At 47.3% G+C, this 18,862-nt stretch overlaps 1 protein-coding gene across 2 annotated transcripts; it reads left to right on the forward strand.

Annotated features, from left to right (window-relative positions):
* The first annotated feature begins 348 nt into the window (after positions 1–348).
* Positions 349–13,553, forward strand: LOC141565071 (platelet glycoprotein VI-like). Of its 2 annotated transcripts, none has more exons than XM_074308093.1 (10): positions 349–464; positions 683–718; positions 871–1,155; positions 2,557–2,850; positions 3,447–3,488; positions 3,940–4,050; positions 4,126–4,162; positions 4,272–4,309; positions 4,421–4,476; positions 11,816–13,553. In XM_074308093.1, the coding sequence occupies exons 1-10, from the start codon at positions 431–433 to the stop codon at positions 11,834–11,836; spliced, it is 954 nt and encodes a 317-aa protein (XP_074164194.1). In that variant the 5' UTR covers positions 349–430; the 3' UTR covers positions 11,837–13,553. The 2 variants fall into 2 exon arrangements, with proteins under 2 accessions (XP_074164194.1, XP_074164193.1); XM_074308092.1 differs by lacking the exon at positions 11,816–13,553 and adding an exon at positions 4,602–4,839.
* The last annotated feature ends 5,309 nt before the right edge of the window (positions 13,554–18,862 follow it).

An 18,862-nucleotide genomic window follows, 5' to 3' on the forward strand; every position in this document is an offset into this window, starting at 1 on the left:
CCTTATTTGGAGGTTTAGCTTTAACCCCTTAGAGACCAGCACCCAGGAAGACTCTGCGGGGCTGGGGATGGAGCCCAGTCCCAAAGAGCCAGGACTGGGGGCAGGATCGGGTCTGGGGACCAGGGTCAGATTCACAGAGCCCAACTCCTGCCAATTGGGAGGGGCCTAAAGGGGGTCCTTGAGGCTGACACCTCCCGCTTCCCTGGGGATCTTTCCCAGGTTCTGGGGCCAGAATTAGCAAGAATTGTTCCATCTGTCACAAGGTGACTGCCCACCCCTCCCCCACAGCACGGGGCCAACAAGGAGGCAGCACCCACAGAGAGGAAGGGGAAGTGAAGCGCCCCAGAGTCTGGGAGCCTCAGAGCCAGCCCTGCTCACGTCCTGTGCCCAGGTCCGGTCAGCCAGCGGCCCCCCTGCCCCCAGAACCACCATGCGCCCCCTCCTCTCTGTCCTGCTGTGCCTCGGTGAGTCCTAAGAAGTCCCACAATGGAGGGGACCTTACAGAGCCCCAGGTCCAACCCTCCCCCAACTCCATTTTGTGGGGAAAAAGGGGCCTGCAAGTCAGAGGGGGGAGCTGGAGGCCCGGGGGGGTCCCTGAGCCGGCTCTGTCTCCTTGCTCCGGGGGTGCTGGGCGGGGAGGGTGCGGGCGCTGACCCACAGTAATCAGGCTCCTCTCTGCCAGGGCTGTGTCTGGGCCACAGGATGAGGGCGCAGGCGGGTGAGTCCCTTCCCCCCACAGCAGACAGCTCCCCCAGGGAGGGAGGTGGGGGCGGTCTGGGCTGCCCTGGCAAGGCTTGAAGGGGGGACCCGGTTTGGGGGGGCCCAGAGCAGGGGGATCCCCCGGAGCTGACAGCTCTCATTTCCTTCCAGGCCCACTCCCCAGACCCTCCCTCAGGGCAGAGAATGGCTCACTGGGGCCCCTAGGGAGCAGGGTGACCTTCAGGTGCCGGGGGTCACCGGGGGCTGCTGGATACGTTCTGGAGAAAGATCTGGGACATGAATTAAAAGTTATTGACTCTGTGCAATCAGAGGAAGCTGAGGTTGAGTTTTCCATCCCCCGGATCATACGAGATCATGCAGGGACCTACTCCTGCCGCTACAGAAAAGCGTTCTTCTGGTCAGAGCACAGTGACCCCCTGGAGCTGGTGGCCACAGGTGAGGAAGCCCAGGTCCCTCTGCCTCAGGCAGGGCCGGTGCAGGGTCCCGGCAGCCCCTGAGCTCCTCCCCAGCCCAGCCTGGTCCCAAGCTGCCCTCTGACCCTGCCCTTCCCTCCTCCACCCTGTCCCTGCCTCTGCTCTCCCTGGGGCTAGAAGTGGGGAAAGGGAATCAGCATTTATGCAGCACCTACTGTATGCCAAACATTTTGCATTATTATGCCATGAGAGCCTCACAATAACTCTGCCAGCTGAATGCTATCCCATCTTACAGGTGGGGAAACTGAGGCGAATAGGGAGGAAGTGACTAGCCTAGGATCACCTTGCTGGAAAGTGTCTGAGGCTGGACTTGAATTCAGGATCTTCCTGACTCCAGGATAAGAGCTCTGGCCTCTGCACCTCCAGCTGCCTCAGTGAGGTCCCATCTTGGGGCAGGAGGCTCAGCTTGGGGCCCAGGAGCCCAGACAGAGCTGGTGGTTCCCCGGGGAGGGGGCACGGGCTGGTGAGTCATCTCCCCCTCCCAGCTCTGACCCTCCCAAAGGCAGAGGGGAGTAGAGGGGCCTGCTGCTGCTCTGTGCCCTCCCCCGGCTCAGACCTGGGCACAGGGAGGGGGGGGTCTCCTCTGGGTAGCCCCGGGACGGCAGGATAGAAGGGAACCAGGAATCCCAGCCAAGCCTCTTATTGTCCATCCCAGGCACCTGCCCAGGGGCCACAGTGAGAGCAGCCTCTGCTTTGGGGGCGATGGCCAGCCCACACGGGTCATAACCGGCCATAACTCTGCCCCCACTCCAAGTCTCCCTGACCATGGCTCCTTTCCCAGAACTGACCCAAATTCGTCTCTCAATTCTCCATCTCTCTCCTCTCTCCCTCCCTGTCTTCTTGTCTCCCTTATTCTCTCTCTTGGTGTGTCTCTCTCTGTGTGTCTCTGTCTCTTTCTGTGTCTCTTTGTATCTCTCTCTCTGTTTTCTCTATTTTCTCTCTGTGTCTCTGTCTGTCTCTGTCTCTGTCTGTCTCTGTCTCTGTGTCTCTGTCTGTCTCTGTCTCTCTCTGTCTCTCTCTCTCTCTCTCTGTGCGTCTCTCTGTCTCTCTCTCTGTGCGTCTCTCTGTCTCTCTCTCTCTCTTTTTCCTCTCTCTTTTTCCTCTCTCTCTCTCTCTTTCTCTCTCTCTGTCTCTCTCTCTCTCTCTCTCTCTCTCTCTCTCTCTCTCTCTCTCTCTCTCTCTCTCTCTCTCTCTCTCTCTCTCTCTCTCTCTCTCTCTCTCTCTCTCTCTCTCTCTCTCTCTCTCAGATTTCCTTTCTTCCAGAGATGATCTAAATCTCCAGCTTCATCCTGGCTCTAACTGGATCTGCCCCACCCTGAAAGAGAAGCCTTAGAGCCCTAACCTCCGCCTCTGTTTCCCCCAGACGTATATTATCCACCCTCTCTGTCAGCCTGGCCCAACTCCACGGTGGCCCCGGGACACAATGTGACCCTCCAGTGCCATTCCCAGCTGTTCCATGACTGGTTTGTCCTGTACAAGGACAGAGCACAGATCACCCAGGCCACGGCCCAGCCCCATGGACGGGGCTCTCAGGCCAGTTTCCTCATCCCTGCTGTGACTTCTGCCCATGGAGGGACTTACCGATGCTTCAGCTTTCAGAGTCGCTCCCCCCATGAGTGGTCAGCCCCCAGTGACCCCCTGGAGCTCAGGGTCACAGGTGAGAGACCCCTCCCCCTTCCTCCCAGCCCTCCTAAGATCCCTCCCTGGTCCTGGGGCACCAGGCTGCCTGCTCAGAGCCCTGCCCAGGGGCCAGGAGGGCTGGGGGGGAGGAGGCTCAGAGAGGGGGAGGAGGGCCTGACAATGGGTGGGGCTCAGAGAAGGCAGACCCCGGGCCTCTGCTCCCTGGCCCTCTTACTCCTCCCCATCTCCCACTGCCCATTGTGCCGGTCTCCCACATGACAATATGTCTCCTGGGCCCAGGGCTGAGGAGGGCAAAGCACACCTGGGGTGTAGACGCGGGAAGGGGGGAGGGAGCATCGCCACAAGCCCGGCCCCCAGTGCTCAGGCAGCAGCTAGGAGAGGGCTCTCAGGCACCACGGGAGCACCAAACCTCACAACTGGCCAGACAGCAGAAGTCATGAGCCCACGGGCCCATTTCCCAGATGGAAAAGTGAGAACCAGAGAAGGGAGGCTCTTGTCCCACTCCCACAGGCAGCAAGTCCGGGCAGAGCTGGGGCTCCCGCCAGGGGCTCCCTCCGGGCCTCTCTGGGCTCCCCCGCCCAGGCCCTGACCCTGCCCCTTCCTCATCCACAGAAACTAACACTGAGAACCCTGAAGGCCAGAACTGGCTGTTCGGTGAGTGACTGGGGGATTCCCGACAGCCCTGTCAGGCCTGCTCACCCCCCATGGCCCCCCATCTCTGACTCTGACTGAGTGATTCTCCTCCCACCTCTGGGCCTTTGCCCACAGTCCCCCCCCCCATCTCCTCCTCTGACAAGGCAAAGGCCCCCCCACCCTTAGCTCAGGAGCCCCCCAAGGAAACTTTCCTGCCCTCCCCCACCTCAGACATTAGGAGCCCCAGCCCCTGCCATTGAGGGGGGGGCAGGGGCTGCTCTGTCTTGTCCTGTGGGCTCTGGGTGTGAGGGGGGGCGGGGCAGGCTTAATAAAGTCTGGAGGCCTGGATTCCTAAGAAGCCTGGGGCCTCCCTGAGGACGGGGTTCTGTCCCCCTCCCTTGGGCCGAGGCTCCCCGAAGAACAGGGTCATTCTGACCCTCCCCCTTCTTGGTCTTCATCCGGGACCTCCCAGGTCTCTCCAAGAAACATGCAAGCATCTTGCTGGGCGTCTCAGCGCTGCTCATCCTGCTCTTCCTCCTCCTCCTCCTCCTCCTCTGCTGTCGCCGGCATCGGGCCAGAATCAGTGAGTTCTTGGGGCTGGGGGCAGCCGGGCGGAGGGCCTGAGCCTCAGGGAAGGCTGACCCGAGTCTCCCCACAGGCAATGGGAGCAGAGAGGTCAAGAAGACCCCCAAGAGGTAGGAGCCCCAGATAGACCCTCCCCCACCGCCACCGCCCCCTTCCCAGACCCTCCCCCAGCCCACCCCCCCTTCCCAGACGCCCTCACTCTGCCTTCTTGTTCCCCAGCTCAGACCCGGCTGCGACCCCCATGGAGGAGAGACTGTGTGAGTGGGGGGCAGGGCGGGAGGGGCTGGGGGGTCAGAGGGAAAGGCTGGGCCTGGGCGGAGCCGGGGTCCTGACCCCCCCTCCCCCCCCCCCCTCGCCTCTGCCTCCAGACGCTGCTGTGGAGGATGGCAGACAGACAGAAGAGGCCAGACCGGAGGACACTGCCGTGAGTCTCTCAGCTCTGGGGGGGAGGGGGGAGGGAGGAGGGGGCGGCTTCCCCACGCTCACACGCAGCCGGGGGGCGGGGGTCAGGATCCTCCCCCTGCTCAGCCCCCCCTCCCCTCCGGCCAGGCTCCCACCGGGGAAGACCCTCAGCAAGTGACCTACGCGCAGCTGACCCTCCGCAGTCTCGGGGCGGGGGCGCAGGACCCTCCCCCCTCCGGACCCGCGGCGCCCAGCCTCTACGCGGCCCTGCGCTGAGCGCTGCCCGGGAGCCCCTCCCCCGCCAGCCTCTGCCCTCCCCAGTCGGGAGCCGCGGGGAGCCCTGCTCGCCCCCAGGGGAAGGGCGGGGAGGACCCGGGCCCGGGGCGGGCTCCTCCCCCGGCTCTGGCGCAGACCGGCCTTTCCTCCGCTGGCGCGTGCCTCTGCGGCCCGGCTCAGCCTCCCGGCGGCCCCGACACTGACTAGCCCCGGCCACGGTCCTGCCCTCAGTGGACAGTTTTCAGTACACGGGAAGTGGGACGAGATGCTGTGTGACAGAGGTCAGAGCGCCCAACTGCCTGGCCAGAGGAGCAGGAGAGGAAAAGAGGGGAACAGGAGGAAGGAAACAAGCACTAATTAAGCGCCTACTGTGTGCCAGACTCAGGGCTAACAAATAGGATCTCATCTGATCCTCATAACAGTAGGGACTACTGGGGCTATTGTGCCCCCCCCCCCATGTTACCTTTTAGGAAACAGGCAAATAAAGATAAAGGAACACTGGAGGGGATTTAAAAAAAAAAAAAAAGGGCGGGTCAGGAGAGGGGGACGGAGAGGAAGGGAAGGAGCTAAGGACATGGCCATACACGGGCAGTGGCTGCACAGAGAAATGGGTACGGACATGTCTGATCAAATCTGTTTGCATCATGAAAACTAAGAAATTACTTCAGAGAACCGAGTAGATAATGGGCAGGCAAAGTGAGCAGAAACAAGAGAACAATGTGTGCCAATTTTATAAAGAAAAGTAACAGTGAAAGAGCAAAGAATTCTGACCAGGGCAGTGGCCAAGCAGGACTCCCGAGGAGGCCAGGTGAAGGGCTCCACGTGCTGGTAGAGAGGTGGTGGACACCGGGTACTGAAAAGGACAGGCATTCGCTCTCGGGGGGATCCTTTGTCCCACTTGACTTCCTTGTTACAAAGTTGTTGTTTTTCCTTTCTCTAAGTTTTCTCTTTGGGAGAAGGGTTTGGAAAGAGGAAGGGGTGAGGGAAACCTCTTTATTGCAGTAGTGATTCCAAGGTTTAAAAGGTAGAGAGGGAAAAAACAGGAGATCAGAAGGAAGTGTGGGCAAGCAGGTCAGCTTTGAAAACAATGTGCAAAATGTATTGCATACTTTTATTTTTTAAAAATACAAACAATAAAAGAGATTCATAGTTTTATAAAGAATCCTCTTTTTTGGTTCTGCTGTGAGAGTACAAATGCTCGCTTTTTAGTCTTTAAGTTCAAAATAAAAAAGAACTGAAACTATTAAAAATATATCCATCTGAACAGCTAGGTGGCGCAGTGGGTAGAGCACCAGCTCTGAAGTCAAGAGGACCTGAGGTCAAATCTGGCCTCAGACACTTAACACTTCCTGGATCTGTGACTCTGGGCAAGTCGCTTAACTCCAATTGCCTCAGGGAAAAAAAAAAAAATATATATATATATATATACATATATATATATATATATACATATATATATATATATGTATATATATATATATATACAGAGAGAGAGAGAGAGAGAGAGAGAGAGAGAGAGAGAGAGAGAGAGAGAGAGAGAGAGAGAGAGAGAGGGCTAGAACTCTGAAAAGGTGCACTTGAATCCAGAGCAGCAGAGCACTTAAGGCTAATTACCCACTCAGTGGGAGATCATGGTTCTATATGAAGTGGTGATGTGATGGCTCTCCTCACGATGGCAATTGCTGAATGTGTGGTGAGGTAATTGTAGGCAAGGATTGGAGGGCAGAGGGAGAGGGTCAGAGTCTCTCTGCCACAGGGTGCTGGGCAGGGAAAAACTTCAGGTCCAGACTCCAGAGTCAGGTTCCACATTTGACAAGCTTGCTGCCTTCTTCACTTCTCCTAAAGACCAAGGACTTTGACTGATCCTGACTCTGACTGATCCTGAGGCTCTCCAAAGAGCTAGACATCTCTCTCTCTATATATATATCTCCATGCCTTATTATCCGGGAATCCTTATTTGGTGACTATCTCAGATGAATTGTGGTCCTGAAAGCAAAACTCCCTGTCATATAAATAATTATATAGCAGTATCTCCAATATCTTACTGTCCTATCTCACACTACAACTGTCAGGTTGGATACCCAGAGGGAGAGACTGTTATCTCTGGTTCAATGAACAACCCTGAGAGTAGCTACTCCCCACCATTAACAAGTTAAATGTCCCATCAGTGTGCTTCTCCTTCATAATCAAAAAAAAAGAAAAAAAAGAATTTTCTAACTTTTGGGGAGAGATATTTATTCAAAGGCATATCATGACCAATCTTTTTATTATTATTATTATTATTATTATTATTATTATTATTATTATAGTTTTTTATTGATAAAACAGATGCATGGGCAATTTTTCAACATTGACCCTTGCAAACACTTCTGTTCCAACTTTTCCCCGTCTTCCCCCCATGCTCTCCCCCAGATGGCAAATTGTCCAATACATGGTAAATCTGTTAAAGTATATGTTAAATATAATATATGTATACATATTTATACAATTATCTTGTTGCACAAGAAAAATCGGATTTAGAAAGAAGGGGAAAAATAATCTGGGAAGAAAAACAAAAATGCAATCAAAAAATAACAGAAAGAATATAAATGCCATGTTGCAGTCCACACTTATTTCCCAGTGTTCTTTCATTGGATGTAGCTAGTTCAGTTCATTACTGCTCTATTGGAACTGATTTGGTTCTTCTCATTGTTGAAAATGGCCATGTCCATCAGAATTGATCATCATACAGCATTGTTGTTGAAGTATACAACGATCTCCTGGTCCTCCTCATTTCACTCAGCATCAGTTCATGTAACTCTCTCCAGGCCTTTCTGAAATCATTCTATTGTAATTTCTTACAGAACAATAATGTCCCATAACATGAGTATACCACAATTAATTCAGCCATTCTACAATTGATGGGCATCCACTCAGTTTCCAGTTTCTAGCCACTACAAAAAGGGCTGCCACAAACATTTTGGCACATGTGGATCCCTTTCCCTTCTTTAAAATCTCTTTGGGATATAAGCCCAGTAGTAGCACTGCTGGATCAAAGGGTATACACAGTTTGATAACTTTTTGAGCATGGTTCCAAATTACTCTCCAGAATGGTTGGATCCGTTCACAATTTCACCAACAATGTATCAGTGTCCCAGTTTTCCCACATCCCCTCCAACATTCATCATTATATTTTCCTGTCATCCTAGCCAATCTGAGAGGTGTGTAGTGGTATTGAAGAGGGGACCCTAAAACTGAAAATCCACCCCAAACACAAACAGTTTCATCTTTATTATCTGGGTAGGATTGGCTCAGTCCCAAAACCCATTGAATTCGATTCAAATTCTAGCCCTGGTTGAAACACATTGAGGAGCCAACTTGGGACTCCACACACAAGCCCCCTTCAGCTTGTAGCCAAAACCCCCTCTTATAAAAGAGCCAAACTAAAACCCTCTCTTTGCAGAGGTTCCAAACATGCAAGTTCTATATTTGACACCTACAGGAGCTTCTGCTTACTGGAATACTGTTTCCAGGGCCCTCTTCTCTTTATCCTCACCTATTTCCTTAACCAGAATCTTACTTACAATCCCCATAATAAACCTCTTTTATCAATCTAGGTTTTTGGGTCTGCAAATTCCTTTACAGAGGATCTTGCGCCACCATTAGACCTCATTTAACTCCCTGACCACCAGAACCCTAATTTCATTTGGGTACCCCAAATCTAAACCTTATCAGTATCTCAGAATTGTCTTAATTTGCATTTCTCTGATCAATAATGATTTGCATCACCTTTTCATAATCAGTCTTTATGGAATATTTCTCAAAACACTTTGGGATTCACTCTCCAACAAATACACAAAAGTCCCTGGAGGAGTTGAGGGGTAAAAAAGTGGGAATAAATTTAAAGACACAATGATAGTGAACCACATGGGTAGAGAACACAGGGATAACACAACTTCTGTCTCTGCTCAAATTCTCAGTTGTGCAAAAAGTTTTCTCAAGGAAAAAAAAATATATGTGTGTACACAATGAGGTATCAGAAATGAGAGTTGAGAGAATTCGTAACAGCAATGGGATCCCCTTGGCCAGTGGCAGGTTTGTCAAAGAATCCTCAAACCACAATAAATACAGGCATGAGGTTCGTGGCAAAGAATGGATTTATTTACAAGAAGAAAACAGTACACTGAGAAGACAGCTGGTTCTATTTCTCTGCCTTCTGTCCCTTCTGTCAGCTTTGCTGAGATCCAAATGGATAATCCCTTATATACAAATTGTATATAAAAGAAATCCAGATTTCTTTTATGAGGAATTATTAGCAACTAGTAGATCAGGAAAAAGCATTCATGAGGAATAATGTCTGTGATAAGCTTTGATGGAAATTAGTAATCCCAGGGGGTAGGGGAAGAGTGGAGGAAGAAGGTGAGGAACAGAGAAAGGAAATTAAAATTATTCAGCATTATTTAATAATAAATTCTATTCTGTGTTACTGTCCCAAATGTTCAAACCAAATTTTTCTGTCTTTTAGTTATGGTAAAGAATGTAATCATACCCACACCCCACTTTCCCCAGTTAATTTTTTTAAGTTTATCATTTATACCATTAGCCTCTGGGCCATCTGAATGTTATCTGTAAGCCCAAGCATCTTGACCTGGCACAGTCCCCAAAAGACATGTCATCTATCCTTACCTGTCCTTGTGCAACTGGTCGAGATTTCATCCCTTCCTTCCATAGGGATAGGGAGTCTGATAGTTATGTCCTCTTAGCAAAGATCACAAGTGACAAACATGTCTCATATTCACTAAGTGTCAGAAAGAAGCATGATTAGCCACATATGAATCCCAACCCATTTTTCTTAGTACAGCCAATTTTTATATTCCACCAGACACACTTCTTGCCTGTATTTCACTTTTCACTGAGGTTCCTGAGCAATATGACCAGCTTTATTAAAAGTTATATAGAAGAAAACCAGGTAGTACATCAGAGAGAGCAGACAGAAGAGACAGAGGATGAAGAAAGCTAGGAGAAACCCAGAAATTTGCATCAAACCCCAACATCCAAACACAATTCCAAATGACTCATGAGGAATTAAGCTATCCCTTTCCAGAGAGAGTGAGTAGACTCAGAAATTAGGTCAAAAGAGATTTTCTTTTGAACTGGCCAAATGGGGGATTTGTTTTACATGATTATACATATTATAATGAGCTTTGTTTTTCCTGCTTTCTCACTGGGTGGTGGATGGAAAGAAATGGGGGGAAATTTGAAGCTGGAAAAAAAATAAAATTGAATTTGAAAATAAGATTTTAAACCTGGGGGGGACAGGAAACATGAAGAATGCTTAGGCTAAAGGAATGCCATTTTAGAAACTGTGGAGAATGGTTTGAAGAGAGGATGATGTACCTGCAGCAGGGAGACCATTTAGGAGTCTCCTGCAGTTATCCAGGGGAGAGATGATTAGGAAATGAACTAACTATGAATTGGAACTGGGTGAATGATAGGATGGGGATGGCTGAGAGAGATGTAATGGGATGAGAACTGAACAAAATAGGTAACTGACTGACATAGGGGATCATGTGGAGAAAGACCCTGAGATGCTGAATCTAGGTGCCTGGGGTGCCTTCCAAAGAAATAATAATAAGACACATTATTGTGACATGAGACAATAAGTCTATTTTGTCTAACATGACTCGGAGATGGCCACAAACATGCAAATAGAACTGTCAAACTAATGGTTAGTGGTGGGGCTCTAGGGCTCAGCAAAGAGATTGAAGTTGGTTACATAGACTTGGGAATCATGTGCATGGAGAGGCAAAATGAACACTTAATGAGATCACTAAGAGTTTAAAAAGAGAAAAGAAGGCACCACAGAGAGTCTTAGGCAGCAAACAGGTTAAGAATGTGATATGGATGACTATCCTGCAAAAATGACTTAGGAGATGGTTGGGAGGAGGGCCAAGAGGCAACACAATCACAGAAACCCAGAGAAGAGAGACCAACTGGGAGGAGGGATTGGTCAATAGCATTCAGGGCAGGAGAAAGAACTCAAAAAGGATGAAGATCAAAAAAGAGATTTCACTGAGGAGAAAAGAGATAACTGACAACTTTGGAGAAAACAGTTTCAATGGAGTGAGGATGTCAGGAGCCAGAAAGAAGAGGGGAAATGAGTGAAAAGTAGAGAAAGTCATAAACACAAATAGTCCTGTCCAGGAGATTGCCTATAAACAGAGGACAGCTGAAGGGAAGAGTAGGGTCAGGGCCAATTTAGATTTGTTTTTCAGAACTGAATGTGGAGGGTGTGTTTGTAGGCAGCTAGGAAGCAACCAGGAGATATAGAGGAATTAATTTCTGGAGGGAATGACTAGGGAGAAACTGCACAGAGAAGGTGGAAGGGGGTGAGATCTAAGACACATTCAGGGCATTGGCCTTGACAAGAGAAAAGTCCATTCTTTCATGGGACACCTTAGTAAAGAAAATGAGCAATCCTTTATTGGTTTCTAGTGAGGAGACTGTTGGAGGCTGTTGTCAAGAGGGAACTCAGGAACCAGCTTTTATGACACATGTACAAGAGAAGAAGAGCCTAATCTCAGCCCTCTGAGCATCCCTTCTCTGTTCAGAAGACAAGGCAGAGGAGAACAGAGTGAAGTTCTCCTTTTGGTTTAGGGAGCCAGCGAGAAAATGGAAGCCTTTACCTGTGGGCCATCTTGTTCTCTCAGGAGTTGTCCCTGGTTGCCTTGGGGGAAGCCTGTACCTGTGGGCCATCTCCTTCTCTTGGGAGCTGTCCATGGTTGCCTTGGGGAAGCCTGAACCTGTGGGCCATCTCCTTCTCTTGGGAGCTGTCCATGGTTGCCTCGGGGAAGTAAGTCTTTTCCTGTGAGCCATTTCTTCCTCTCAGAAACTGTTCAGGGTTGCTTAAAGTGGGAACGTGTTCCTGAGAGTGAAATGTCCTTGCCTGTACTTTTCTGAGCCCAAATAGGACTTAGTAGATCCTACTCCATCACCCTAAGAAATACTCTTTTCAAAAAGCTACTAAAATAAAACTAGTTGCTTAATGGATTCTACAGACCTTAAGTTACATTTCTAACTTAAATCTTCCCATGTTTATTCTCTAGCAGAATGTGGCTTCATCCTAGAGCAAAGTTGTAAACGTGGACCTCTGGATACACTGCAATGTTATATCCTAGCCTGTGGAGTGGAGAAGCACCAATAGTCAGGACATCAAGAAGCAGTTAAGTACCTACTGTATACCCAACACTGTGCTAATTGTTTGGGATGCAAAGAAAAGCAACAAACTGGTATCTCCTCCCCAGGAAGGTGACAGTCTAATGGGAAAGACAATATGCAAATGGTTATATACATACCGGATATAGACAGGATTAATTTGGAGCAATCTTCAGGGAAGGCATTAAAGAAGGTTGAGAAAGGTTTCCTTCAGCTTGGACTTGAAGGTAGCAGGAAAGGCCTTTTGTTATTAAAAAATCCTTTTCTTCCTAGTTAATTCCAAGAATATGTCCCTCTGTTCTTGACTGAAACCTCTAGGAAACATTTTGCATTTAGACCCTAATTCCAGAAATCCCTTATGTAATTAAGAAGATCATCGTTGATCATTAATCAAGAATTGAGAATTCAGCTAAGTGGTGCAGTGGATAGAGCACCAGCCCTGAAGTCAGGAGGACCTGAGTTCAAATCTGGCTTCAGACACTTAACACTTCCTAGCTGTATGACCCTGAGCAAGTCACTTACCCCCAATTGCCTCAGCAAAAAAAAAAAAAAGGCAAAAAAAATTTATCATTGACTTGCATTCAGTTAATTCGTAGAAAACAGACAAGTTTTTATTTTTACTTTCATACATTTCACATTTCCCTGAATTTTCATCCAAAATAAGCATGATCGGCATCATTTTTGTCTTTAAGTGATCAGTTTCATAAGACCTGATTTGTTTTTGCACATGGATTGGCTTTTGCATGCATCTTTTCTCTTTTATAAATGCAAGTTCGGCTATGGACTGCAAGGTTCATTTTCTGTAAGCTTTATTTATGTAAGAATTGCTCCTGTGGTTAGTTTTGTGTGGTTGAAACCAGATGAAATGGGTAGTTTAATGGCATGCTCGTTTAGAATTGTGAAATGTTTGCTCTTGTAATCTAAGTGAATTGCTAGCTCAGTGTGGGTTATTTGTATTTGTGTTTTTATATTGTCTTATTCCTTTAAGCTGTTCTTGTGTTTGTGTACAATGTCGACTTGTTAATTAAGTGGTATTATTTTCTTTGAGTGTTCACATTTAAAATGGGACAGATGTGTGGTAAAGACAAAAGGGAAGTTTGGGGCACTTCTCAGAACAAACGTGTGCCTTTCAAATGTATAAGAAATACCCTTCTGACTGTCCCTTCTGCTGCTAACATTGGGTTAATTTGACTAGTGATGACCCTAAACTTTGATGGCTTTGTTGGAGCAGTTTTGATCAAATCAAATTAGAGTATTTAAGGCAGGAGCTAGGGAATAAGGAACTCACCCAATTAATCAGTGATGAACAGAACCAGCTACACACATTGAAAAAACTCTGGGAAATGAGTGTGCACCACAACATAGCATTTCCACTCTTTCTGTTATTGTTTGCTTGCATTTTTGTTTTCCTTTCTAGGTTATTTTTACCTTCTTTCTAAATCCAATATTTCTTGTGCAACAGGAGAACTGTATAAATATGTACAAATACATTATATTTTAACATGTTTAACATGTATGGGACTGTCTGCTATCTAGGGGACGGGGTGGAGGGAAGGAAGGGGCAAGTTGAATCAGAATTGGGTGCAAGGGTCAGTGTTGAAAAATTACCCATGCATATGTTTTGTCAATAAAAAGGTACAATAATTTTTTAAAAAAAGAATTAGGAATTCAATCTCTTGAATGGAACAGCTATAATAAATAGCAGTCAGAGGCAAAGGAAAGGTCTATATTAGAGTCATGAAAGAGCAGTTAATGCTATTGCAATATGCAGAGTACCTGCAGCCCCCAACCCTCATTCTCTGCTTAAACTTGTACCACCCTGAGCCACTCATTTCATGGTGGTTGACCTCTGACCTTGTTCTCATTCCCATTGCCCCTGAAAGCCTAATCATATTTGCTTTAAATTGGAAAGATAAAATCATATTTACTTTTACCTGGACTGTCCTGACAGAGAGATTCACTGAGTCACCGACTTATTTCTCACAGATATTAAAACAAGACTTGTCCCCATGAGATTTTAAGGACTCTGCTCTCCTCCAGTTTTTTGATGATCTCCTCCTTTGTTCCCCTCCCTAGACATTCTGTTCCACATGTCTCCTTAGTCGTTAGCAGCAAGAAGTTGTGTTCTCCCCTCTGTAAAGATCCCAGTGATGAGAGTCAGGAAAGGGGTAACCCCTTTTGGGTCGGCGCAAGGATAGTGCCCTGACGGTGCAGAGTCCCCTGTAAAGGAATTTACAGGCCTGAAAACCTAGAGTGATAAAAAGGTTTATTGTGGGGATTTGGAAGTAAAGTTTAGTTAGTAGAGTTGAGGGTAAGGATAAAAGGAATAGGTCTGGTGGGCAGACACCCTTGACATAACTGACATGAGGATGCCATGCTTAGGACTTCTGCAAAACGTGGACTCCAAGTCCATGGGGGCTCTTGGTGATCTTGAAGGTGGGTTTTTAGCCAAGGTCAGCATTGAATAGAATTCAATGGGTTTAAACTGTGGGGCTTGGGAAAACCCAAGTTAGCTCAGATCCAGTGGGGGCTGGGGAAAGCCTGGATACCATTGGAATTCAAAGGGATGCTCTTTGACCAGGATTTGTGAATCAAAACATCCTAGCCTCTTCGGCCAAGGGGGTGGGTTGGAAATCAGAAAGGAATCTTAAAGGGACCTCAACCCCCATCACCTCTCTGCCTCCAGCCTTTGCTTAGACTCATTCCATCTTAAAGCTATCCCTCAATTTCTGTACCCCACACCTATTGTCAGCTCTGTCTGGAGGGCTCTTGTCCTCCCTGGATCCCTGACTTTTCAGGTATTGCCCTCCCCCTTTAAGAACTCCTAAAAGATTCTGTATCTGAGCCCCTGGCTCTTTCCTCAGAAGCTCAAAATTCCTTTGACTCTTTGAAGTCTGCCCTCCCACACCCTCAACTTTAGACCTCCCCGACTATTTTCTCCCATTTGATTTATGTGTCTCTGAAAAAGGAGGGGCTGCGGTTGGGGTACTAATACAGAAACATGATGAAAACTTTTGTCCAGTGGGATACTATGGTAAAACTTCCAAAAGTTGTTAAAGGCCTCTCTTAAGGCACTAATGGTCACAGCAGTCTTTCTCTCTGCTACTGAGGACATTTCTTGATTCTCCCTTAATGGTACTCTGGAGTAAGAAAAATCCTCTTAGGAAAAAAATCATCCCAATATAGGGAGTTTCTAAAGAAATACATGGGTTGACTTACAAACTATGGGAGACTTACCAACTTGTCTCACAGTTCCATTCTTTAGGGGAGTGGTCTCCTGAAATGTCATCTCTGAAAGTGTTGAGGGCGGTAGCCCCTTGGTATTCCTTGTTTGATCTCCAACTTCCTTTGGGACTTGGACTTTGATACAAGATCTGGTCAAACTAATCGGGGCTAGTACCCAGCCCCCCACTGGATCTGAGCTGGCTTGTATAAAGCACGCCAAAAATCTGGCCTTCTAGGAATTAACCTGAGCTCCGCCCATTACTTCTTCAAGCAGATAAAAAGAGCAAAGCTAGAATCATCTTTGGTTCAGAGATTTGAAAGATGCCAGCCAAGATGCTTGCATCAGAGATTCTCTGTCCCCGCCGCTTTCGGCGTTTATTTTCCTCTATCTAATGCCTTTTACTAACCAGACCTTAACCTTGCTTCCAAACCCTGCAATAAACATCTTTTACCCATCTAGGTTTTCGGGCCTGTAAATTCATTTACAGGGGACTCTCGCCGCCACTAGACCTGACTTAGCTTTGTATCCTTGCGCTGAATCCTAAGGGGGTTGCAGGGGAGCTCCATGTGACTCCCTGTACCCCAAATCCTGCCACTAGACCTCACTTAATCCTATTGAGGCATATACCTCATTATTAGGTATTTACCTCATGATTTGGTTCAAGTTACCTCATCATTTTGAGGTTCCCTATTACCTCATCAAAAGCCCTCTTTGGAGCCATGGTGGAAAGGTGTTTTTGAAATCCTCCCCATCATTCCCACTGCAGCCAAACTCTGCTTGTTGGGGTGGGAAGGGACCCCAAAAGGTCACCAGGTGTCTCAAAAGAATTTGCAGACTTGAACCCATATCCAAGTCAAAGGCAAAGTTTATTGTAATTGTAACACCAATCGAAGTGGACCAAAGTTCATTTAGCCAAGAAACACATTTATCCAGTTGTTCACGTCATTGATGTGCTAATTTTATGGCTAGAGGTAGAACCAAGGAGGGGTCTCAAGAATTTGGTTAAGACTGACCAACAGACAGTAATGCTTATAAGACTGTTCTAAGGCCAGAAGACTTCAAATCATTGATAGACAGATTGTTAGAACAATCCCAGGCTCACTGATACAGCTTCTCTAAAGTCTAAGGGAAAAAATATTATTCAATTACTAGTCCCTACAGAACCTATAGGTGACCTGACCTTGGAAAGCAAAGGGGGTCTAAAGCAGCCCACCCCTGAGGCAGACAGCTGTTCCTAAGAAACTGGATGTGGGCTTAAGGTTCACAGTCACTCAATAAACTAAGCCTCTCCCTCCTTGCTACTAGAGTGGTCTTTGGTCTTGCATTTTCCAAAATGATTATTTTACTCTTAATCCCTTTATTCTGGTCAACAGTCATATACGCCTCACCCCCAGGCACCCATGTATGGCTTCCTTTCCTAATGCCTCACTCCATTCCCCTGGTCAGCTCCTCCAGCCACAGATTTCCCTGAACAGAACTGGGATATCTCATAAGGAAACAAAAGCCCCTCTTTATCTCTGTTTCTGTCTCTCCCTCCCTCCCTTCCTCCCTCTCTCTGTCTCTCCCCCACTCTCTTTCCTTCTCTCTCTTCCTGCCCTCTGGCTTTCTCCCTCCCCCTACTCAACTACTTAATTTTCTTCCCCCAGAGGTATCCAAGGCCCTTTTTTACCCCAAAACCTGCATTATTTGTATTATTCTGGACATGAGTTGAATCTCCAGGCCATCCTGGGGTCCAGGAAGGCCCAGGACAGCCCCCCCAGTAACCAGATCTGCCCCACAAAAAATAGAATCCTTACAGCCCTAACTCCAGCCCCTCCTCCCCCAGAGCGGTACGACCCATCCTCCCTCTTATCTTGGCCCGGCTCCATGGTGGCCGAAGGACAGAATGTGACCCTCCAGTGCCAGTCGGAGAATGGATATGACCACTCTGCCCTGTACAGACGGAAAACAAGTCACCAAAGCCACGGACCAGATCCTTCAACCGGGATCTCAGGCCAATTTCCTCATCTCTGCTGTGAACTCTACCCACGGAGGGACTTACCGATGCTACAGCTTTCACAGAGCTTTCCCCGCACTCCAAGTTCTGAAACTGAGAACTGGCTGTTGGATGAGTAACTGGAGGATTCCCAACAGGGAGGAGGGGGAGGCAGGGGCTGGATTCCCAATTAGGTCTGCCCATCCCATCTGCAGTCACTCAATGGCAGGAGATGGAGAATGAGGAGAGGAAGTGAGGGCAAGGGGAAAATCACAGAAGAGGGAGCTGGGGCTGACTCAGAGGCATGGAGAGGAAGTGCTGAATGGGTTGAAGAAGTGGGGAGGCTGCCTCAGCTCCTCCCTCAGGCTTCTCTCCCAACGCCCCGCCCTCAGCCCCATCCAAAGGCTCCCAGCCAGGGAGTGAACAGGTCTCTCAGGCCAGGAATAGGGGCTAGGCCTGAGCCTGGGGTGGCAGCTGAGGAATCCTGCCCCCACTGATGGGGACCTGAGAACTGGGCATCTCGTCCCTCTCCCAGTGACTTCTCTCCTCCTCCCAGATCCTGCAGCCCAGGATTATCCGGTGGGCAACATCATCCTCCTCAGTTCTTTTAGAAAAGGAAATAGAACAAGCTATTAATCAGCTCCCTAAGAAAAAATCGTCAGAACCTGATGGATTTACATGTGAATTCTACCAAACATTTAAAGAACAATTAACTCCAATAATATATAAGCTATTTTTAAAAATAGGGAACAAAGGACTCCCACCAAATTCTTTTTATGACACACATGGTACTGATACCTAAACCACATAGGACAAAAACAGAGAAAGAAAACTATAGACCAATTTCCCTAATGGATCTTGATGCAAAAATCTTAAATAAAATATTAGCAAAGAAATTAGAGAAAATCATCTCCAGGATAATATATCATGACCAAGTAGGAATTATGCCAGGAATGCAAGGCTGGTTTAATGTTAGGAAAACTATTAGCATAATTGACAATATCGATAACCAAATTAACAAAAAACATATGATTATCTCAATAGATGCAGAAAAAAAAATTTGATAAAATTCAACATCCATTCCTATTAAAAACACTACAGATTTAATGTTGATAAATTGGAACCATTCCCAGTAAGATCAGGGATGAAATAAGGTTGCCTACTATCACCATTACTATTCATTCAATATTGTATTAGAAATGCTAGCTTTGGTAATAAGAGAAGAAAAATTGATCTATATGCCAAGGGAACCTCAGGAATTGTATGAGTAAAACTACAATACACTTTCCACACAAATAAAGTCAGATCTAAACAATTGGGAGAACATCAAGTGCTCTTGGATAGGTCAATTGAATATAATAAAGATGACAACACTACCTAAACTAATCTATTTATTTAGTGCTATACCAATCAAACTATTTTACTTACCTAGAAAAAATAACAACAAAATTCATCTGAAAGAACAAAAAGATCAAGAATTTCAAGAGAATTAATGAAGGGGTCAAAAAGCAAAGATGCTGGCCTACCTGTACCAGATCTAAAATTATATTATAAAGCAGCAGTCATCAAAACCATTTGGTACTGGCTAAGAAATAAAGTAGTTGATCAGTGGAATAGGTTAGGTTCACAGGACAAAACAGTCAATGACTATAGTAACCTAGTGTTTGACAAACCCAAAGACCCCAGATTTTGGAATAAAAATTCACTGTTTGACAAAAACTACGGGGAAAATTGGAA

Source organism: Sminthopsis crassicaudata, chromosome 3 (assembly GCF_048593235.1).
Source record: "Sminthopsis crassicaudata isolate SCR6 chromosome 3, ASM4859323v1, whole genome shotgun sequence".
Taxonomy (NCBI): Eukaryota; Metazoa; Chordata; class Mammalia; order Dasyuromorphia; family Dasyuridae; genus Sminthopsis; species Sminthopsis crassicaudata.

Bases quoted from the DNA above. Each gene is read 5' to 3' on its own strand.
- LOC141565071 (XM_074308092.1), top strand. From the start codon at position 431: ATGCGCCCCCTCCTCTCTGTCCTGCTGTGCCTCG. The intron at 1,156-2,556 runs GTGAGGAAGCCC...TGTTTCCCCCAG, and splicing joins CCTGGAGCTGGTGGCCACAG to ACGTATATTATCCACCCTCT. The intron at 4,310-4,420 runs GTGAGTGGGGGG...CTCTGCCTCCAG, and splicing joins CCCCATGGAGGAGAGACTGT to ACGCTGCTGTGGAGGATGGC.